This window comes from Pezoporus flaviventris, unplaced genomic scaffold (genome assembly GCF_033815535.1).
Source record: "Pezoporus flaviventris isolate CSIRO_AGI_PZ_B2104156 unplaced genomic scaffold, CSIRO_AGI_Pfla_v1 ptg000037l, whole genome shotgun sequence".
Taxonomy (NCBI): domain Eukaryota; kingdom Metazoa; phylum Chordata; class Aves; order Psittaciformes; family Psittacidae; genus Pezoporus; species Pezoporus flaviventris.
The window spans coordinates 5267324-5286010 of record NW_026892585.1 but is presented as its reverse complement, the minus strand read 5'-3'; the positions used below and the strand labels follow the sequence as shown (position 1 = coordinate 5286010).

The 18687-nt window shown below is 38.9% G+C and overlaps 1 protein-coding gene across 3 annotated transcripts in view; it reads left to right on the top strand.

Moving 5' to 3' along the window:
• NFX1 (nuclear transcription factor, X-box binding 1) overlaps window positions 1–18687 on the top strand; it is a 51231-nt gene that overhangs the window by 1969 nt on the left and 30575 nt on the right. For all 3 annotated transcript variants that reach the window (XM_061464575.1, XM_061464574.1, XM_061464576.1), the window contains exons 2-7: window positions 5131–6180; window positions 8201–8362; window positions 12590–12667; window positions 14173–14278; window positions 16554–16625; window positions 18199–18338. In XM_061464575.1, coding sequence (XP_061320559.1) covers window positions 5131–6180; window positions 8201–8362; window positions 12590–12667; window positions 14173–14278; window positions 16554–16625; window positions 18199–18338 — 1608 coding nt within the window. The remainder of the gene's footprint in view (window positions 1–5130; window positions 6181–8200; window positions 8363–12589; window positions 12668–14172; window positions 14279–16553; window positions 16626–18198; window positions 18339–18687) is intronic.

Sequence of the window (18687 nt, the reverse complement as noted above, 5' to 3'; positions counted from 1 at the left end):
ATATGAAAGGTATTTCTGTTCTCAGGGTAGATCTGGGGAGCAGTTGGGGTTGAGGAGTGACAGTTTTAGGTCATGGCAGATGTGCAGCCTGTCTGGGATATTTTGCCAGTGGTGACTGATTGTTGAGAATAGAGTAATGAGTATAAGAGACAAAGGGGAAGAATATAAGAAATAGGGCAATGCTAAACTAGTTATTCACATTGCTACACCTTTCTAGTTTCTAGCCCTATGCATCTAGAAGGGACAGGTGGCATTTGTATTTAATCATAGAATCCCAGGCAGGTTTGGGTTGGAAAGGACCTTAAGATCGTCCCCATGGGCAGGGATGTCTCACACTAGACCATGTTGCCCAAGGCTTTGTCCAGCCTGGCCTTGAATGCTGCCCGGGATGGAGCATTCACAACTTCCTTGGGCAACCTGTGCTACCGCCTCACCAACCTCACAGGGAAGAACTTCTTCCTTATATCTAACCTGAACTTTGAACCCATCACCCCTTGTCCTAGTGCTATAGTCCCTGATGAAGAGTCCTTCTCTGGCATCCTTGTAGGCCCCACCTCAGGTAATAGCTATTAATGAGAATGAGTATTTTCTTTTGTCCCATCAGTTTCTGTAAGTGCTGCTGAATGTAGTTTTGGGGTTTGCCTGCATGATGACAGCTGAGTCATTAGACATGGTATAATGTGCCTAAACTGAAGGTATCAGGGAGTTGCTATGAAGCATTGAGTACCCCACTGTAAAGGTGAACAGGAAAGTGAAAACTTGTAATATGTTTGTTCTCCTTATGCAAAATCCATTCTGTAGTAGATGCTTCTCCTAGGATGATGAAATTACATATAGCAAAGTTGTAGTTTTTTCCTTACTTGTATATTTCTCTTGTATCATCTTGAAATGGGTTAGCTAAAACTTCATGTTCTCTTCAAAATCTGGATGCGCTGAATTTGGACAGTAGCATAAAAACCCCAAAACATAGCACTGTGCACCAGTATACCCAGGGGGTAACTGGCTGGGAAGCAGATCTGCAGATAGAGAATTTAGGGTCCTTGGTGGACTATAATCCAACCTCCCTGTTCATTCTTCCTCATAAGGAAGCTGTAGACAGCAGTCAGGTCACCCCTCAGTCTTCCCCATGCTGAACAAAGCTAGTATTCTTAGCTGTTCCTCTGGAGTCGTGTCTTCTAGTCCTTTCACCATCTTTTTAAACCCTTTTGGGATGCATTGTAATATTTTTATATCCTTTTATTGTGGAGCCCAAAACTGCACACAGTACTCAACTATGTTTGTTTGATTTTATGGCTGTCTCACTAAGAAATGGTCAATTAAGAAATAAATGCTTGTCCAATAATCGGTGGTTATTTATTTCTTCTGTCTAGGAGATAGAGCTGAATTCATTTAAGAATATGGAAGTACTGCCTCTGACACCTAAGGGGCTACCAAGTGGACTGTTGTACCCTTTAGTATAAGTTAGGGTTGGAAGGGACCTTAAGATCATCCAGTTCCAACCCCCTGCCATGGGCAGGGACACCTTCCACTAGACCAGGTTGCCCCAGGCCCTGTTCGGCCTGGCCTTGAACACTGCCGGGGATGGAGCATTTACCACTTTCCTGGGCAGTCTGTGACAGTGCCTCAGCACCCTCACAGTAAAGAACTTCTTCCTTATATCCAACCTGATCTTCCCCTGTTTCAGTTTGAACCCATCGCCACTTGTCCTATCATTGCAGTCCCTGATGAAGAGTCCCTCTCCAGCATCCTTGTAGCTCCTTTTAGACACTGGAAGCTGCTCTGAGGTCTCCACACAGCTTCTCTTTTCCAGGCTGAACAGCCCCAGTGTTCTTAGGCTGACTGCATATAGGAGGTACTCCAGCCCTTGAGCATCCTTGTGGCCTCTTCTGGGTTTGCTCCAACAGCTCCATGTCCTTCTTAAATTGAGGGTACCAACACTACACGCAGTGCTGCAAGTGGGGTCTCATGAGAGCAGAGGGGCAGGATTGCCTCCTTCGGCCTGGCTGGACTTCTTCAATATAATTTCTTTTTGTCTTTCTTAATTACAAACTTTATACAGTCTCGGCCTAATTAAAGTACATTGTTTAAAGGCTTTTCAAAATGTAATTGAATGTAGCTTGCTGAAACTGTGCTAAGAAATGTCACTTAAACATAGTGGCTGTTAGTGGCACCTTCAAATGGCATTATTGATGTGTTCATAAAAAAAGTACCTAAGTTAAGTCTGGCTTTACTAGTCCATAAAATAAGCTGGTTTTGAAGCAGAGCTTGTAGTGATTAAAATGAGATGTGTACTTACTAATTTGCTTTGTATTTTTAAAAGTGGGCTTATCAAATGTTTTTTCTGAAGGACAGTTCACACAGACTACCTAAGCTTGCCAAGGCATTTTGTCTCTCTCCATAGTTAATGCCGAGGGGGTGTAATATGCAATGTTGTGGCAGAACAGACTTGAAACCATGTAAGTTTCATATGTTTGGTTTTAATTCACATTTGAGCTCTTAAGGATATTAAAATCTGCAATGCAGAGGTTGTTTCTAAAGGTACTGAGATTTTCTTTGTTTATTGTATAGACAGGCTGGAATCTTGCTTTGGAGGTTCCCTTTTGGGATTTTTGTGTATGTACATGTAAACATGTCAGAGGAAATTTGAGCCAGTGTTAGCTACTGATTATTACACTTGTATGTGTATTTTGCAGTTACTTGTCTTGGCAGACAGAAATTAAGTCTTAGTAGAATTTACCACTTTGGTTTTTTTTTTTTCATAATGTAAAAGCTGACAGTAAGAACAGGAATCCTATTCATGGGTGATATAAAAAGTCCTAATGAATTATTCATATTTTGGAGGTGCTTTTAAATAGCTGAATCCCGATTTCCCATCTGTTTCTTCAAACTTAAGAGATTACTTGGAAAGGGCTTTCAAAAATATCTCTTCCACGGCTGTATTTCAAGTCCTGATTATGCTTCTTGGAGGCCACGTGCAGAAGTTAATTTGTATTTTAGAAGCCCAGCATTTTAAAGCCATGTCCAGCAAATTTTTATGTCAGTATCAGATAGTGTTACTGATCTACAAGAGAAACTTCCTCAAACTTATTTCCTGCATTCATTTGAAAGCCCTTTGCAGCAATTTGTTTGTAATTCATGCATACATTTTTACATACCACGTTTCATAACCAAAGAAACCTTGGTCTTTAATAACAGAATGTACTTTTCAGAGGCAAGCTGTGTGATATTTGCAAAACATGTTTTTATGAAACATTAAGAAGCCAGTTGGTTTCCCTTGTATCTATCTTTAAATTTTAAATTAAAAATGAAATTTTAAACTTTAAATTTTAGGGTATCTGAAAGAATTCTTAAACCAGCAAATGAAATGGATTGCTTCTAATTTAGTTGGTATGTAATTACGGGATGGCAACCTGTCTTCAAATCAAAATATGTGAGACTGTGTTAAGTAATCTATACTGAATGACTGTTGCTTACATTATAGTGTTCTTCATTAGTGATAGGAAAGAAACTAGCGAAACATTGGAAAAACTGAAAGTGTAGTTCTGAGAAGTAAAAAGGACAACTTTATATTTTGAGTTCTTTACGCAGAATACATGTGCTAACACGAGAAAAATAGATTGCTTCCAGGGAAGCTGCTTGCAGTCCAGGTTTTCAGATGTATAAGCCTAGTATTTTGTACGTACTAGGGTCTACACTCCTTATGATAGAATAGCTGAGCTGGAAAGGACCTGCAGTGATCGAGTCCAACTTCCTGACAAAAAGTTAAAGCATATTATTAAGGGCATTGTCCAGATGCTTCTTAGACACTGACAGGCTTGGGGCATTGACCACCCTCCTGGTAAAGGAATGTTTCCTTCTGTCAAGTCTGAACCTCTCCTGATGGATGCAGCTTTGAGCCATCCCCGTGCACCCTGGCACTGAACACCAGGGAGAAGAGCTCAGCACCTCCCTCTCCATTTCCCTTCTCTTTGCGTTAAGGTTGATTCTTAACTCAATCCCAAGCAGTTCTGAAAGGCCTCTGTCTGATGTTCTCATTCTGCTGTCTCAAAATCAGGTTAGTGTTACAGCTTAAAAAAACGCAAACACACACTTTAGCGTTTGCTCTTTATATCTAGTGTGGTAATATAGAATTGCATATAGCATAAAATGTACTAGTACACTGTCACATTAATAACACATACTATATTATAATACTATTATCTATTAGTATATGAAATAAAAATAGTTATATATATTGTCTTTGCAGAGACCAAACCCCAGAATGATTTCAACTGAGTCTCTCTTTAAAAAGTATGAATTAGGTTATGTGGTTAAGAACATGCTTAAATGTAATTTTAAGTTCCTAACTCTTAGAAAACTTAAAGGCTCACTTCCACAGAGTTGTATGTTATAGTTTTTTCTTTGGCCTCCAAATCCGTCATAGTAGTTGTGACTGTTCCTAGAGGTTTAAAAAAACTTTCATTTGAAAGTAAGTGAAATTCACTGAAAAAATATGTTAATGTTTTGGAATGTCCTGGTTTGTTCTTCCCTTCGTTATTGAAAAGGTAAAATAATAGGTAGAGAGTGCCTATTATTTTAATGCTGCTTCAAATGTTTTCCCGTATCGTATGTTTTTATGCTCTTATATTAACTCTGTGTCATTCTGTAAAGACAGCAAGAGAAGAGAAGGTCATGTCCAGAAAGCACTGTACGATTTGACTCTAGTTTCTGTAAACTTGTTTGCAGTTGTTCTGTCAAGTGTGGGATTGATTTCTCTTCTGGGCCTTTGCAGGTATAGTAGTTTTGCTGCAAAGAAATCATAGAATCATAGACTGGTTTGGCTTGGAAGGGGCCTTAAAGCTCCTCCAGTTCCAATCCCCTGCCACGGGCAGGGACACCTCACACTAGACCAGGTTGCTCCAAGCCCGGTCCAACCTGGCCTTGAGCACTTCCAGGGATGGCACAGCCACAGCTTCTCTGGGCACCCTGTGCCAGCGCCTCAGCACCCTCACAGGGAAGAACTTCCTAATGTCTAATCTCAGTCTCCCCTCTGTCATCTTAAAGCCATTCCCCCTTGTCCTGTCACTATAGGCCCTTGTAGTGTTTCACATGTAATAGTCTTTTACACATCTTTATTTTTTCACTTTTTAGGTGCTTTGAATTTCAATCCTGATGCTGCTAATTCCATTCCAGGAGAAAGGCAACCTACAGATATAAACTGGGCCAACAAAGATAGAAAAGATTCCAGCAGTAATCTGAATAGAAGTAATTTACCATTTCCTAGTCTGTCTTCTGAAAGAGGTACAGAGTATGAAAGCTCTTCTGCAAAGCATCATGGCATTTGTAGTCCAGAAAGTCAGTATGGGAATCCTGAAGACTTTCACCGGTATTTTGGTAATAGTAAAAGTCTGAAGAACCGCAACTTGCAAAGCCAGAGATGGCACAGATCAAGAAATGACAGCGCATGTACTAGAAGTAAGATAAAGCCAAGTACTGCTGATGCTGCTGCAGGTCCGGGAGTTTCAGATGCTGCAGTGGTACCAGGGAGAAGAGCACCTGCTAGAGGATACAATGACTTTGTCTCCTCAGAGAGTGACAGGGAAGTACCGAGTGCTGATAGCAGGGGAGCAAAGCCAAAGAAAACACACCTGATGCATGTATCTGGAAGAGGTTTCAGGGAGAAGGCAAAGCAAGTACATGACCGGGAAAAGAGAGTGAGCTCTAAACAGAAAGTAGAGCTGTTTGAAAATGTTCCATCCTTGGATTTGACTCAGTCTGACTCTTCAGAATCATCTGTTGGAAAAGCATTCTGTGATGCCCCTGTTGGTGGTGTGGATGAGCAGAAAGGCTACAATTACGCAAACAAAAGATATCCTAGGAAGCCTGTGTGGAATAAACCCCCTGCAGAAAAAGAGTGTCAGAAAAGACATGATTCTCACCGTAGTAAAAATACAAAAGTAAGTAAGAAGTCTTCTCTTGCATATACTCCAAAAGATAAAAATGAAAGGAAGAAAGAACTGTCTGTTCACAGAAATGATGAAACCTTGACGAGTGATATCAGGCATCAGTTGTCTGATTCTGTCAGATGTAATGGAAGAAAGTTCCTTCTAAAGGGGGATCAAGCACCTGCACTTCATTTCAGCTGGACCCAGTACTGGAAAAAGCAAAGTGATGTACCAAAAAACAAAGAAACTCATACAGGTAAGCTTTCTAGACTGTCCTGTACTTCTGTATTAAAGATATGATCATGAATAATTTGAACTGCCTTCACATTTGACCAGCTAAAGAGGCTTATTTCACATTAGGTCAGTATCTGAGGGTAGAATTACATGTAAATGTTTGGTTTCTGAGTGGTGAGATGTTCTGTTATGTTTACTAGGGAGGAACAGATTTTGTTTAAAGGTGGTTTGGTTTGGTTTTTGTTTTGTTTCACTACCAAACTGCAGTTGGTGGAGTGGTCAGGCACCATGTTAAAACATGTATGTTGGGGGAGCCGGGGAGTCAAATTCTGAGCCTACTGAACAAGGGGACTTGAGAGGGACAATCCTAAAACTGATATTTGCAGAACAGTTTTCTCATGTTTTGGGTAAAAGTAGAATGACAGATAGAAGAACTGTGTTCTCCTCCTAACTGGTTTGTTTTTTGTTCTTTTTTTTTTGCAACGTATCAAAAGATAGTAAGAGAAAGTGTCTGGAAACTGGTCTGTTTTTTTTTTTTTTGTCCTTTTCCAGTTGAACCACCCAGAAATCTCAGCCTTATCTGTACTGCCCAGAATGGTAGAGACAGGTAGACTAGTTCCTGTCTGAACTGTGGTATTGAATCTTCTGAAGATTGTGCTTCTCAGTGTCTCTTCATTTTCAGAGCTGAGAAAGTAGTAGCATAATCAGGAAGTGTAATGTTGCTTCAGGTAGTAACTTTGTTCCTTTAGGAGAAAGAAGCTCAAGGATCAAGGTTCTCCTTGAGCCTTTCTAATGCAAATACAGTAACTTTCGTGCTCCTGGGTTCTACTTGAATCATAAAAATATCTCAGTCTTTCTCCCATCATTATTATTATGACATGGAAAAGGTCAAATGCAGTAAGTGGGAAGAGAAGTAGCAGTCTTTTGCAGGGCACTGAAGGAACTTCCTCTAAAATGGCAGTATGTCTTTGTATGCTTTAGTTGGGAGCTGTTTTGCAAACATATCTGCCACTGTTTTCAGGGGACTGAGTCTGAGTCTTTGTGGGACAGCTGTTCTTTCTGAATACTGACAAGATAGCTTTAGTCTTCTGGAGAAATGGAGTCTGGTTTAGATAGGGGTGCTTTCTTTGTGCTTTGGGCTTGCTTTCAGTCATGTGTGTTATGAACATGTTTTGAATTGATAGTAATTTTTCTTCTGTTATTTCCATATTTTTTTGTCCTTCATTATGAGTTCTAACTTCCTTTGTGTTGGCACTGTGTAAAAATGGTACGTTTTTACACTTCACACTTAAGATCTTTAAAATTCTGCAGGCATAGATCAAATAGTATTTAAAAGGTGTATCTGATTGCCTTACCTTGATTGGAGAGTCAACTTCAGTTCTGCCAGACTGTGTGGTGCCTTTGTTACAGTTGCACATCTAACTCTGTTGTCAGACTCTTTTGTCTTTCATGTGTGGAGTACTTGCTTTGTTTTCAGAGTACTTTTTCGTGTTCTTTCATATGGCTCAAAGGCCCTGTACTTTGACTATTCTTTCCCAGTAATTCCACTTCTAAAGCAGTCAGTTTATGAGGGACTTATTTTTGTAATCCAAGTACTTCACTGTTAATATTTGTTGTGTGATCTCTCAGGAATACTCAAGGATGGGAATTTAATTTTGGCTGAATCTTCCATAGTTAAGAGCTTTAAGCTTTTGAGTTTAAACTTTAGGCGAAGATAAATTTCCCATAAAAAGTGATGAGTAAAATCCCAAACTTCTGCCAAGCTTAAAACCATTAACAAATTTGGAAGATTGGAATGATTGTTATTCCTCAACAGGGATTACTCTTGCCACTTTTGTGGGAATCTCGTACTTGCTTTTCCTGTTCTAAAACTAGAAAAATGCTTATCGGGTTTCAGACCGGAATCTTCGCGGAGTAAACTAGTATCTTGCTTATAGCCATACAGGAAAAAGAAACCCTGTTATAGTTTAAATGAAATGAATTTCACTTGTATTTTGTTTCTCAGCTAGCTGATGTTTCATGTATAAGTGTTTTCTTTGCAGGGTCATTGATTGAACAGCTGACCACAGAGAAGTATGAGTGCATGGTATGCTGTGAGGTGGTCCGAATAGTAGCCCCAGTGTGGAGCTGTCAGAATTGCTACCATGTGTTTCACCTGAACTGCATTAAGAAATGGGCACGATCACCAGCTTCACAAGCTGAAGGTTGGTATTCTCTTGCACACACTTCCTCTCTCAAATACATATAATAGCAAAATTTGTGTTTCTTATGTTGGAAAACTACTTGTAAGTACTGTCTGTGGTAACAAGTAAGCTGTAAACAAAGGAAATTTTAATTACTTGGTTCTTCTTCCATGATTCTTTAGGTGCTCTGTATTATCTTCATAACTGTTTTGATTCTTTCTAGTGTTATAGCTAAAACTAATTTTCAGGTTTGGAAGCATAAGTAAAAGATCACTCAATGAAACCAGTGCATCGAGATGCAAAGCTTTGTGGCTGTGTTTTTGCATGCCAAGAAGTGTCTCATCTTTGCTCATCTGTTCTTGGCTGAGCAGTCAAACAGAAGCAGTACTCCAGGCATCAGTTGCCTGCTTTTACTCTTGGTTCTCTTCTCAAATAAAGCACTACTGAAATCCGTCACTGGTGCCATGCAGTGAAATGAAATTCAGAGAAGACAGAAAGCTTCTGCCTTTGTCATTAGCTTAAACTGTTTCAGATTCTTTGTATTAGACCACTTTTTGAATATCTGATACCACTACATTCTGCCCTGTGAATGCTTTGGTGTAAGTTAAAGCTGAATTGCAGCCTTCCCGCTGTGTTCAGTTGTTTTATGTGAACGCACTGAAGATTGTAATGTTCATCTTGAAGTAGAGTTAATTTTTTTTCTGGACCCTGCTTGCTTAGCATTTACCAATCTTCATGTGTCTGTTCGGGCATACTTGGGTGGGAAGAAGCAAAGAATTATCCCATTATAACAAAGACTTCTTGCACCCTGCAGTATCTCTCTTCTCGGGGTATCTTTCAGATGTGTTTTACTGAAGGTATCTTCCCTCAGAGACTTATTTGTCTTCTATTGTCTTGGTCATTTGAAAAACTAGTTTGGCCAAGCCAGGTCAAAGAAACTCTTGATTATCTGTGGGGAGTCATAGGGTATTTCTGTATTCTTGGCTCTTCTTATATTAGACTTGTGATTGACATCCAATGTTTGATATTTCCACAGTGTAGACTATCAGCAGCACTAAGAAGTAGAGAGTGGGTTTTCATTGTGTGTTAAAAGATGTCCAGGTCAGGAGAAGGAAGGGGTCTGCTAGGCATGACCTTGCCATCATGTGGAAAAATCCTTTCCTATAAGGAAGAACATCACTTTCTCCTTAGCAAGCATTTTCTACTAACATTTTGAATTATGTCTTGAAGGAATGTGACCTTTAAATATTGCACAGCTAAGGTCAATCTGACAAAAACACTTGCACTGCACACATCTTTGTTGTGTTTATAAAGGGAAAACTGTTGTCTGTTGCCACCTTTCTTTTAAAATCTGATGCTTCAGTGGTGTTTGAGTTGCGTACTTACATCGATGGGACAATATACCCCTTACAGCCATCTACTTCCTTCTTTGTGGATGGTTTTACTTGTATTTGCATTTTGGCTGGAAGGATTGGAGATATATGAGTTACAACAACTCTTTCTATTCTGCTTCCTCTGCTCCCCTTGCTGTCCACTTCCAGATTAGACAGTGGTCTGTACCAGTATTTGTCTCTAAAATGGATTCTGAGCTTCAGTGGTCAGAATATGAATCTACTTGCCTCTTTTTTTCTTTTTCCCCTTTTTTTCCTTAAGCCATGCTACTTAAGGGCTGAAGCCATTCTGTGTGCCTTGGATTTTACACAAATATCACTTTTCTGTTACTGGGACAAAAGCTTTTGATTTTGTCTAGCTGAGAAGTCAAAGCAGTAATTTATTTTCATGCAGATTATCTGTTTGGAGAACTGCTTAAGACCGTCTTAGAAATGGTAGGATGAAACTACCAGTGTTGATTCAAGCATAGTCTACACAGTTGAAAGTGATTGAAATCTTGTTTGAAATTCTTCTTATGTACCTAGCATTGTATATATGTGGAAAATTCCTGCCATACTGCTGCCTTTGGAAATGCAGCCTTCTAGCATTCGCTTTATTCTAGCAGATGTGTCTGGATCCTTTCTTATGTAATTACCTGTGACTCATCTAGGCAAGCATGTAAAGAGGAAGGTTGCTTGTTTGAAACTGCACATAAAGATCTCTAGTCTATATATATAATTCCCAGCTCTTCCTACTCAAGGTTCTTTTGAGCCTTTTAATCCTTTAGGATGCTGGAAACTGAGGAGGTGGTTCACTGTACCTTTATGACAACAGGGATGCAGGAAGGGGCAGGGTTCTGGGCATGGTACCAAAGGTAAATATAACTGTCCTTTCGATGTCTTTGGTTGGAAGTCTGCGTACTTGGATCCTATTAATGAGAAGATTCATGAGAGTGGAATGATCATTCTGTAGGGTCATCCTCATCCCCACTTTCTTCAGTAATCAGGATTTGGGAGGAGTGGTTACAGGACTGTAATGTAGATGTCAGGAGTCACCCCACCGTCATTCTACCCTACTGTGATTGCATCTGAATCCACAAAGAAAACTTATTTCTAGAGGAAAGCAACTGTGCACCCACCTTGTGGGTGGATCCACATGCCCTTCTTAGAGGAACCAAGGATAATCAGTGATTGAGAAGAACAAAATATATCTTGAAAGTCTGTGTTGCTTGGTAAAAGGTTCCTATTTTGCAAGGAGAGAAACTTTTGTTGGTAAAGGACTCTTGCTCTGGTTATGCTGCTCTGGGAGAGACGTTGATAGAAGAGGCCTTCTTCTGGCCTCCTGAAGCTTTAGGATAGGCTTACATTGAAAAGGGTAACATAGAATAACAGTGAAAGAAATAATGTTGTTAATTCAATAGTGAAGTATATTTTACAAAGTAATCCCATAGGGAATCTGTTAGGGTTTACTATGCTAGCTTTGGGAGTGACCATGTAAGATGCTGAAAGCTTTGTCAGCAGATACCCCTTTCAGTTTCCTGCTGCCATTTTTTACCTGTAGCTTTTAACACTTCTCTCTGAGATGCTTTCATTTGTAGCAGTCAAATAAATAAAGACATCTTGGTCAGGAAATACAGATTGGTTTTGATCATAAAGATGGGAGCATACTCCTTGTGCCACTGTCATACAGCTGTTCAGCCCATAATTGTATAGCTCTCTGCCACTCTTGGTGGCACAGTGATAGAAGCCAGGATGAGGAGGGGTATGAATAGGCACCAACTGAAAAGAACAGATGTGCTTTAGATTTGCATTTCAAGAGTGGCAGAGCAAATTATCACAAACTGCTGAACACCAGGACACCAGTTTGTGAAAATCATTACCAGTGTATGTTATGATGGTTAATGCAGGACGCCTCCAGTCGTGGTGATAGCAGGTGTAGGTGTGCCTGTCATTGCAGTGCAGTGGTTGTGTCACATAGGGTTTACTGTTTGGAATTCTTGCTGCATTCATAATGTGAGAACATCATAAATCTCAATCAAATTTCTTAATAGCAAAGAACAGTTCCAAAATCACAGCTTATTAATTTACCAGCACTGATTGAGAGAGTAAGAGCTAATCAGTTTATAGATATTTTTATATCTATCTGTACAGATACAAAAATCTCTCCCCCTTTGTGTTCAGTAGTGATCTTATACTTGGTATTCTTCATAGCCAGATATGTACTGAATTTAGGAAACATCTTCATGAACATTATATTCCTTACACTGAAGTTCTTCCTTTACTGCTAACCAACCCCCTCCTGAAATGCAGAAACAAGAAAACTACCATTTAATAAAATACCAACTTGAAGAATAATGTCCTAGTCAATACCTAGGTATTGTCACCTTGAAATTAATTAATTAAAGTAGATCATTCGGATTTATATAGCGCCAGTTTATTCCGGACATGAAGCAATACTGAATTGGTCTTCGACAAGACATGTAAGCTTGTAATATTGGAGGATAATGAAAAGGAATATGCAGGTGGTGCTTAAGACTGTAGGTAATTATATTTTTCTCACCACTTTCCCACACTTCAACATGTTCTCACATCTTCAAATATGGTAAAGGCTTTCTGTATTCTAGTAGAATGTCTTATAACGCGATAATAGAAAAAGTGGAATTGTTATACTGCCTCTATATGAAGTTGGAGCCTGGTCAGATGAAGTAGTGCTATCTCTTAATACAGATAAAATGCATTTTATTAACCTGCTTTCTAACAACTTCTGGTTTGGTTGCAGCTGTGGTAAGAAACAATGTGAGAGCACTTACTCCAAGCTTGCAAATGAGCTCCTTTATTTACTTCAAGTAATATTTATCCTTATTTCTTTTACCTGCAGATGGCAATAGCGGTTGGAGATGTCCAGCTTGTCAGAATGCTTCCATGCAAGTTCCTAAAACTTACACTTGTTTCTGTGGTGAGTTTCTTGCTTTTGCAAAGATAAACAGTTTTGTCATTTTGATTCTTTAGTTGGAATTCTGCTATTGCTGCTTGTTTGCCTACATCCCTGAAATTAACCTTGTTTAAAAGTGTATTGGCATGGAAAGGTGGCTGTGTAGAGAATCATGCGTACGCTGCTTAAAACACTTAAAAATGAAATACTAAATCAGAAGTGATAAACATGTTGATATCACTGTAAAAATAGTTTTTATGGAACAATGATAGAATTGGGCTGCTATCCTATAAGCTTGCCTTCTGTAGAAAGCCTGAAATAACATTCATGTGTTGTCATTCTTCGTGGCAAGATACACCAAAATACTACACAATTCCAGTATGCAACTATCTTAACCTTTAAATTGCTTTAGCGTTTTTATCATTTATGTTGATCAGGGACACATACAAGTTAAATAGGAAATAATATTCACAATTTTCAGATCTTCATGTGAATACATCTTTAATAAAAGAGGTAGATGAGGCAAGTACCACATTCACTAAGCCTTAAGTATATGATGGAGAAATGCATTATGTTACTTGATTGCATATGTGCAAATACCTTTTGTTTGAGATTTACACTTCTGAAACTTGTGGTGATTCTGTGTAGCTTTTCCTTCCTTAAGTGAGAGTCACGGGAAAGTTATATATGACTTTCTACAAAACAATGTTCTGGAATTGAGACAGGATCTGAGAGTCAGTGAACTTGTCCTAAAGAAACAGACTTACGCTGTAATAGGTGACAATTTGTCTAAAGTTCTCTTATCTAAACGTCTGAGTCAGGTAAAATCAGTGCAATGCAGGTAAGACTGGAGATTCTGTATGAAAATGTGTAAAATCTGAGGAATACAGGGATAAAAATTCAGATAGAATGAATGTTTTGATTTGAAATTAAAATTACACTTTTAGGAGAGGTTGTCATTGTGTTAAATAGGAAAGAAATTTTTGCCCAGGGTTAAAGATTATTTCATAGTTTTGGGAAATCTACAGTAGGAAACTCAAATTGTCCATGGAGTTAATATTACCATGTTTGAACATAAAATTTTCATCTTCTGCAGATAAGTTTACATTAACAATATGGCGCTTGGATATCACCAGTTGCTTATGCAGAGCTATCTTCTATTTGATGGAAAATACTGTGTGTTCAGTGTGGTTAAGTATGGGTTTTTCTTTGTCCCATGGGGAAATTCCGAGCACCTTTTTCTTCTGAATCTTCTAATTTTCAGGATTTTCCCTTGTATTCAACTAGTTTAACTGATAATCAGGTGAATAAATACCATCTGTGGTGTTTATTTGTATTTTCTTAACTTGCAACTTGCAGAATATACGAAGAAGTACTAAAAGAATTAAAATTACATAGCTTATATAATTATGTTTTTCAAAGTTGACTACTGCCGGTATTGAAAACACAGCTTTTTGGTGTGATGTTTTCACCAATTCAATATTGTATTCAAGGCAATAAATATGTCTTTGTTTTTTGACATGGTTTAGGTAAGGTGCACAATCCTGAATGGAATAGAAATGAAATCCCACATAGCTGTGGGGAACTTTGTGGAAAAAAGAGACAGGGTTTGGACTGTCCACATCTTTGTAACATGTAAGTAAATGTTGATCATATGAATATTGAAATGATCTAGAGATTCTTTCTGAAGGCTATAGTTGGATATTTTTTGCCTATTGGATATGCTTAGAGGTCTATTTGGTTTATAGCTCAGATGAAGCCTGGAACAAATGGAGGTTATTTGTGTTTGTATTCCTAAGGTGAGTTCATATGAGAATGAACAGGAGGTCAATAATAGTTGTAGCAACATTTCCATCCTTTTAGGGACTAATCCAGCTGCCTGACTTGGTTTCAAAAACCTTAATTAAAGTAGAGAAGTAATACTGAATAGAGGTAAATTTAAACATGTAGCCGGTGGTCCAGGCTTTTTAGGTGCTGCTTCTCCTGTGTGACTGTTTATCTGTATCTTAATCCAAGACCAGTGGTACTTGGTTAAACTGAAGGACTGCTTACTTCTGTCCTTTGTTTCTTTTTCTTTCCTTTGGCTTGTAAACTGGTGAGGATAAGAAGGTATTTTATGTATTTATGTACTTGTTGAGACCACCAGATGGTTGAACCAGAATCCCTCATGGAGACCTTAATCAGTATATATAACTCAGATCGGTTTTGCTGACATTTATTAGCATAATTCGATGAAGAGAGGCAAGAAAGTGCAAATCCTGTAGGTGTTTTTTTTAGTAATGTGGTACTAGTATATTGATAAGGTTAACAGCATTAGTCAGGCTATTTCTGTGTATGAATAGGCTTGCTAGTCAGAAAAATAAATTACATGTTGCTTCTAGTCTATCCAGCTTAATTTTCCATGTATGGAAGCTGGTCCATGATGCCTATTCATAATTCTGTTTTGAGGCTTTTTTAATAGAAGCAGTTATTTCTGCTCTTGGTACACAGTCAAAAACTTCAGTCATTCCAACAAATAACTGTCATCTTAAACTCCTTCCAAGGTTTACTAAAACTCAGAACTTCAGTAGAACTTTACTCCGAACTTTTTACTTAATGCTTTCTGTTTCAAATCTATTTCAACATCTTGTTGAATGAAAGAATGTTTCTGTACTTGTAAAACTTCTTTCCCACACATGAAAATATGTTAGATTCCTCCCCTCTGCTCTACTGAAGTATTGTGTGCCTGGAGTACTCTGTTCAGCTCTGGGGCACCCACGTAAGAGGGACATGGAACTGTTGGAGCGAGTCCAGAGGAGGCTACAGAGATGCTGTGAGGGCTGGAGCAGCTCTGCTCTGGAGCTAGGCTGAGAGAGCTGGGCTGGTTCAGCCTGGAGAAGGGAAGGCTCCTTAAGGGGAGACCTTAGAACAGCTCCAGTGCCTAAAGGGGCTGCAGGAAACCTGGAGAGGGGCTTTTGACTCAATTGTATTGTATATAAGCATAGTAACTAATGAACTAATCAGTACTGGCATAACAATTGTGCTTGGGGAATTTAGTTTGCCATGTAATTGTGTAGCCTTATGGTGGGGGGTGTTGTGTGTTTTGGGATTTTGTTAATTTTGTTTTTCTTTTGACTAGTACATCTAAGCTGGTCAGTCCTGGCCGGTAATAATTGCTCTACATGAGAGCTGCTGTATTTGCAAAGGAATAGAGCTAGGAGGTGGGTAAGGAAGAGTGCAGACAAGTTCACAAACCTGGGCTTGTCTGTGCCCAGCAGAGGTCTTGTATGCAGATAGGGACCAGTGTTTTTTTGAAGTAGGAGGTAAGATCTAATAATCAAGTAAAGGACTGGCACTGATGACACTCCGATGTGCTTGATGGTGAGAAAGAAAACTGAGGCAGACTTGTTACATGTGTTACCTTACAGGAAGAGGAACAAAAGCTCTTGCTGGTGGTGCTAGAAATGGTGAGTTCAAAGGTAAAACCATTACCTAAAAAGAAGAAATTCACAGAGAAGTTTTTGTTTCTAATCGATTTAAGATCACTGAAGAAAGAAATGTATTAATGGCTTGGACACGTGATGCTTGTTTTGAGTGTTACTGGTGATGAACACAGTTGAGTTGGTGCATTTCTGCTGATGAAATGCAAACTATGGAATGCGTTAGTAGCACTGTTACTGATGAATTGACAGCAGTAGCAATACTGAAGTTTTCCTTCAACATAAGTGACATGTGAGATTATTGCAACTGTAATAATGTAGTGTTGTTTCTTTTCTTTTGTTGATAATGCTTTCATACCCTGCAGAAGTGTATATTCTGACAGCGCACTGTGTGTTGGGTCATAGTGGGTTGTTTCTCTGGGACTGTAGTCAACCTGACGTTAACTTTACAATTTTATTTTCCCTTTCTTTTTTCTTGACTTATTTTGAAGCCTGTGCCATCCGGGACCTTGCCCTTCGTGCCCAGCCTTTGTGACAAAAACATGTGAATGTGGACAAACAAGGTGAGAATGCTTCTGTTATAAACCCAGTTTATGTAAGAATAGTTTCATAAAAGTTTATGTAGTAAGATTTTTCCTTCTTACAGTTTTTTACAAGTTTACAGAACAAAGTTTATTCTGAGCTGTGACTTTTATTTGTGCACTAAAATAATTTGAAGACTTATATATTTAAAAACTGAAACAAATTTTAGTATTTTTAAGAAAAAATAGTTGAAAGTTATCCATGTTAACATCAGTTTATGGTACGTGTAGCTGAATTGCCCAAGCAGTCTCAGGGTTGATTTGGTTTTAAAATCCCATTCTAGTGTTTATTTTATTTTGTAGAAGACACAGAAAGAAATTGGAAAAGGTTCCCATCTTTTCTATCTGAATGTAATGTAATGTTGAGCTATTCCTTTCCAGAAATAATAATTCCAAAACTAATGTGTACCTTTCTGGGAAGCTGTACCACTGACTTCTGTAGTATATTACAGAACTCGTTGTGTGTCATTGACAAGAGCAAGACTGTGCTGCCCATACTACCTGTGATATCTCGTATTCAGCTCAGAGTCTTCTGAGTCCTTATTCTGGTTACCTAGGACTGATGGTGTGTAATAAAATGCTTGCCTGGCCTCGTTTCCACATCCAGATCTAACCAAACCTGATTTTGGTGTTAGCATTCTTGCTCTATAAAGAAAGGTTTTCAGACTTTTATACTTACTTCTGAAAGCTTGAATGTAATGTTAAGGGACCTTAGCTCTTCAACAGAGGTACAGCTATGTCAGTGGCAGTACATGTACTTAAGAGCACTATGTCTTCAGTAGAAAAATGGTTTGGTTGTAGAGACTAGAGAGTTGGGGTTGTTTGTTCTAGAGAAGACTCCAGGGAGACCTTATTGTGGCCTTTTGGTACTTAAAAAGGGCTTTTAAGAAAGATGGGGAGGACTTGTTAGCAGGTCCTCTTGCGACAAGACAAGGGGTGATGGTTTTAAACTAAAAGAGGGAGATTCAGGCTGGATGTGAAATTCTGTACACTGAGGGTGGTAAAACCCTGGCACAGGTTGCCCAGAGAGGTGGTTGATGAACCATCCCTGGAGACATTCAGGGCCAGGCTGGATGTGGTTCTGGGCAACCTGATCTGGTTGAAGATGTCCCTGCTCATTGCAGGGGGGTTGGACTGGATGAGCTTTGAAAGTCCCTTCCAACCCAAACCATTTGATGATTACTTACTTTATGCAATAAGGTCGCCATTCTTTTATTCTAACTAATCCTTGGTTTAGAAATTTAATAGATGCAGCCAGCTTTCTGTTGTTTTTTTTTTTCCCAGGTGCCAGCTGCTTTCACCAGATTGCTGATTTTTTTGTAATACATTTAAACTTGCTTCTAAATAGCATTTTATCTGTGCCTTATTAACATCCAAAATGTATGATACAGCATCTCTGAATTTAAGATGCTTTAAATACATGTTTGAAATAGTGACTTTGACAGCCATTGTATGAGGCCAGCCAGAATGCAAAATCAAAAGGTTATTTTCCTTTTTAATAAATGTTCTCTAGGTATTAAGGTAGCTGACAGATTATGGTGTCATTTCTCTGCAGTCATTCAGTTCGCTGTGGCCAATCAACAAAAATCCATTGTTCTAATGTATGTGGAAATACTTTAAACTGTGGTAAGCACAGCTGTACTCAAGTGTGCCATGCTGGAAAATGTTCACCTTGCCAATTAACGGTACAACAAGGTAAGTATTGGAATGCCTTGTTTACTTTATATTATGAAAACAAGAGTGTGGAAGAAGAACCCCAAACTAACCAGTACTAAGAAGCGGGTGCTGTATTCTTACCTAAGAAACCCCAAATCTACTGCTAGAATATTTAGAAAATGCTTAATGTGTCAGCATCAATATGTATTTAAAGAAGGGTATAAGCATGACTAGAAAGAATCCACCAAAGATGATGAGGCTGTTGGAGCATGTGCCCTATTGGGACAGGCTGCTGGTACTGGACTTTGTTAGCTTGCAAAGGCTGAATAATGGCTTTTCAGTAGGCGACAGGAGCTAATCAGGAAGACAGAAACAGGCTCTATATGGA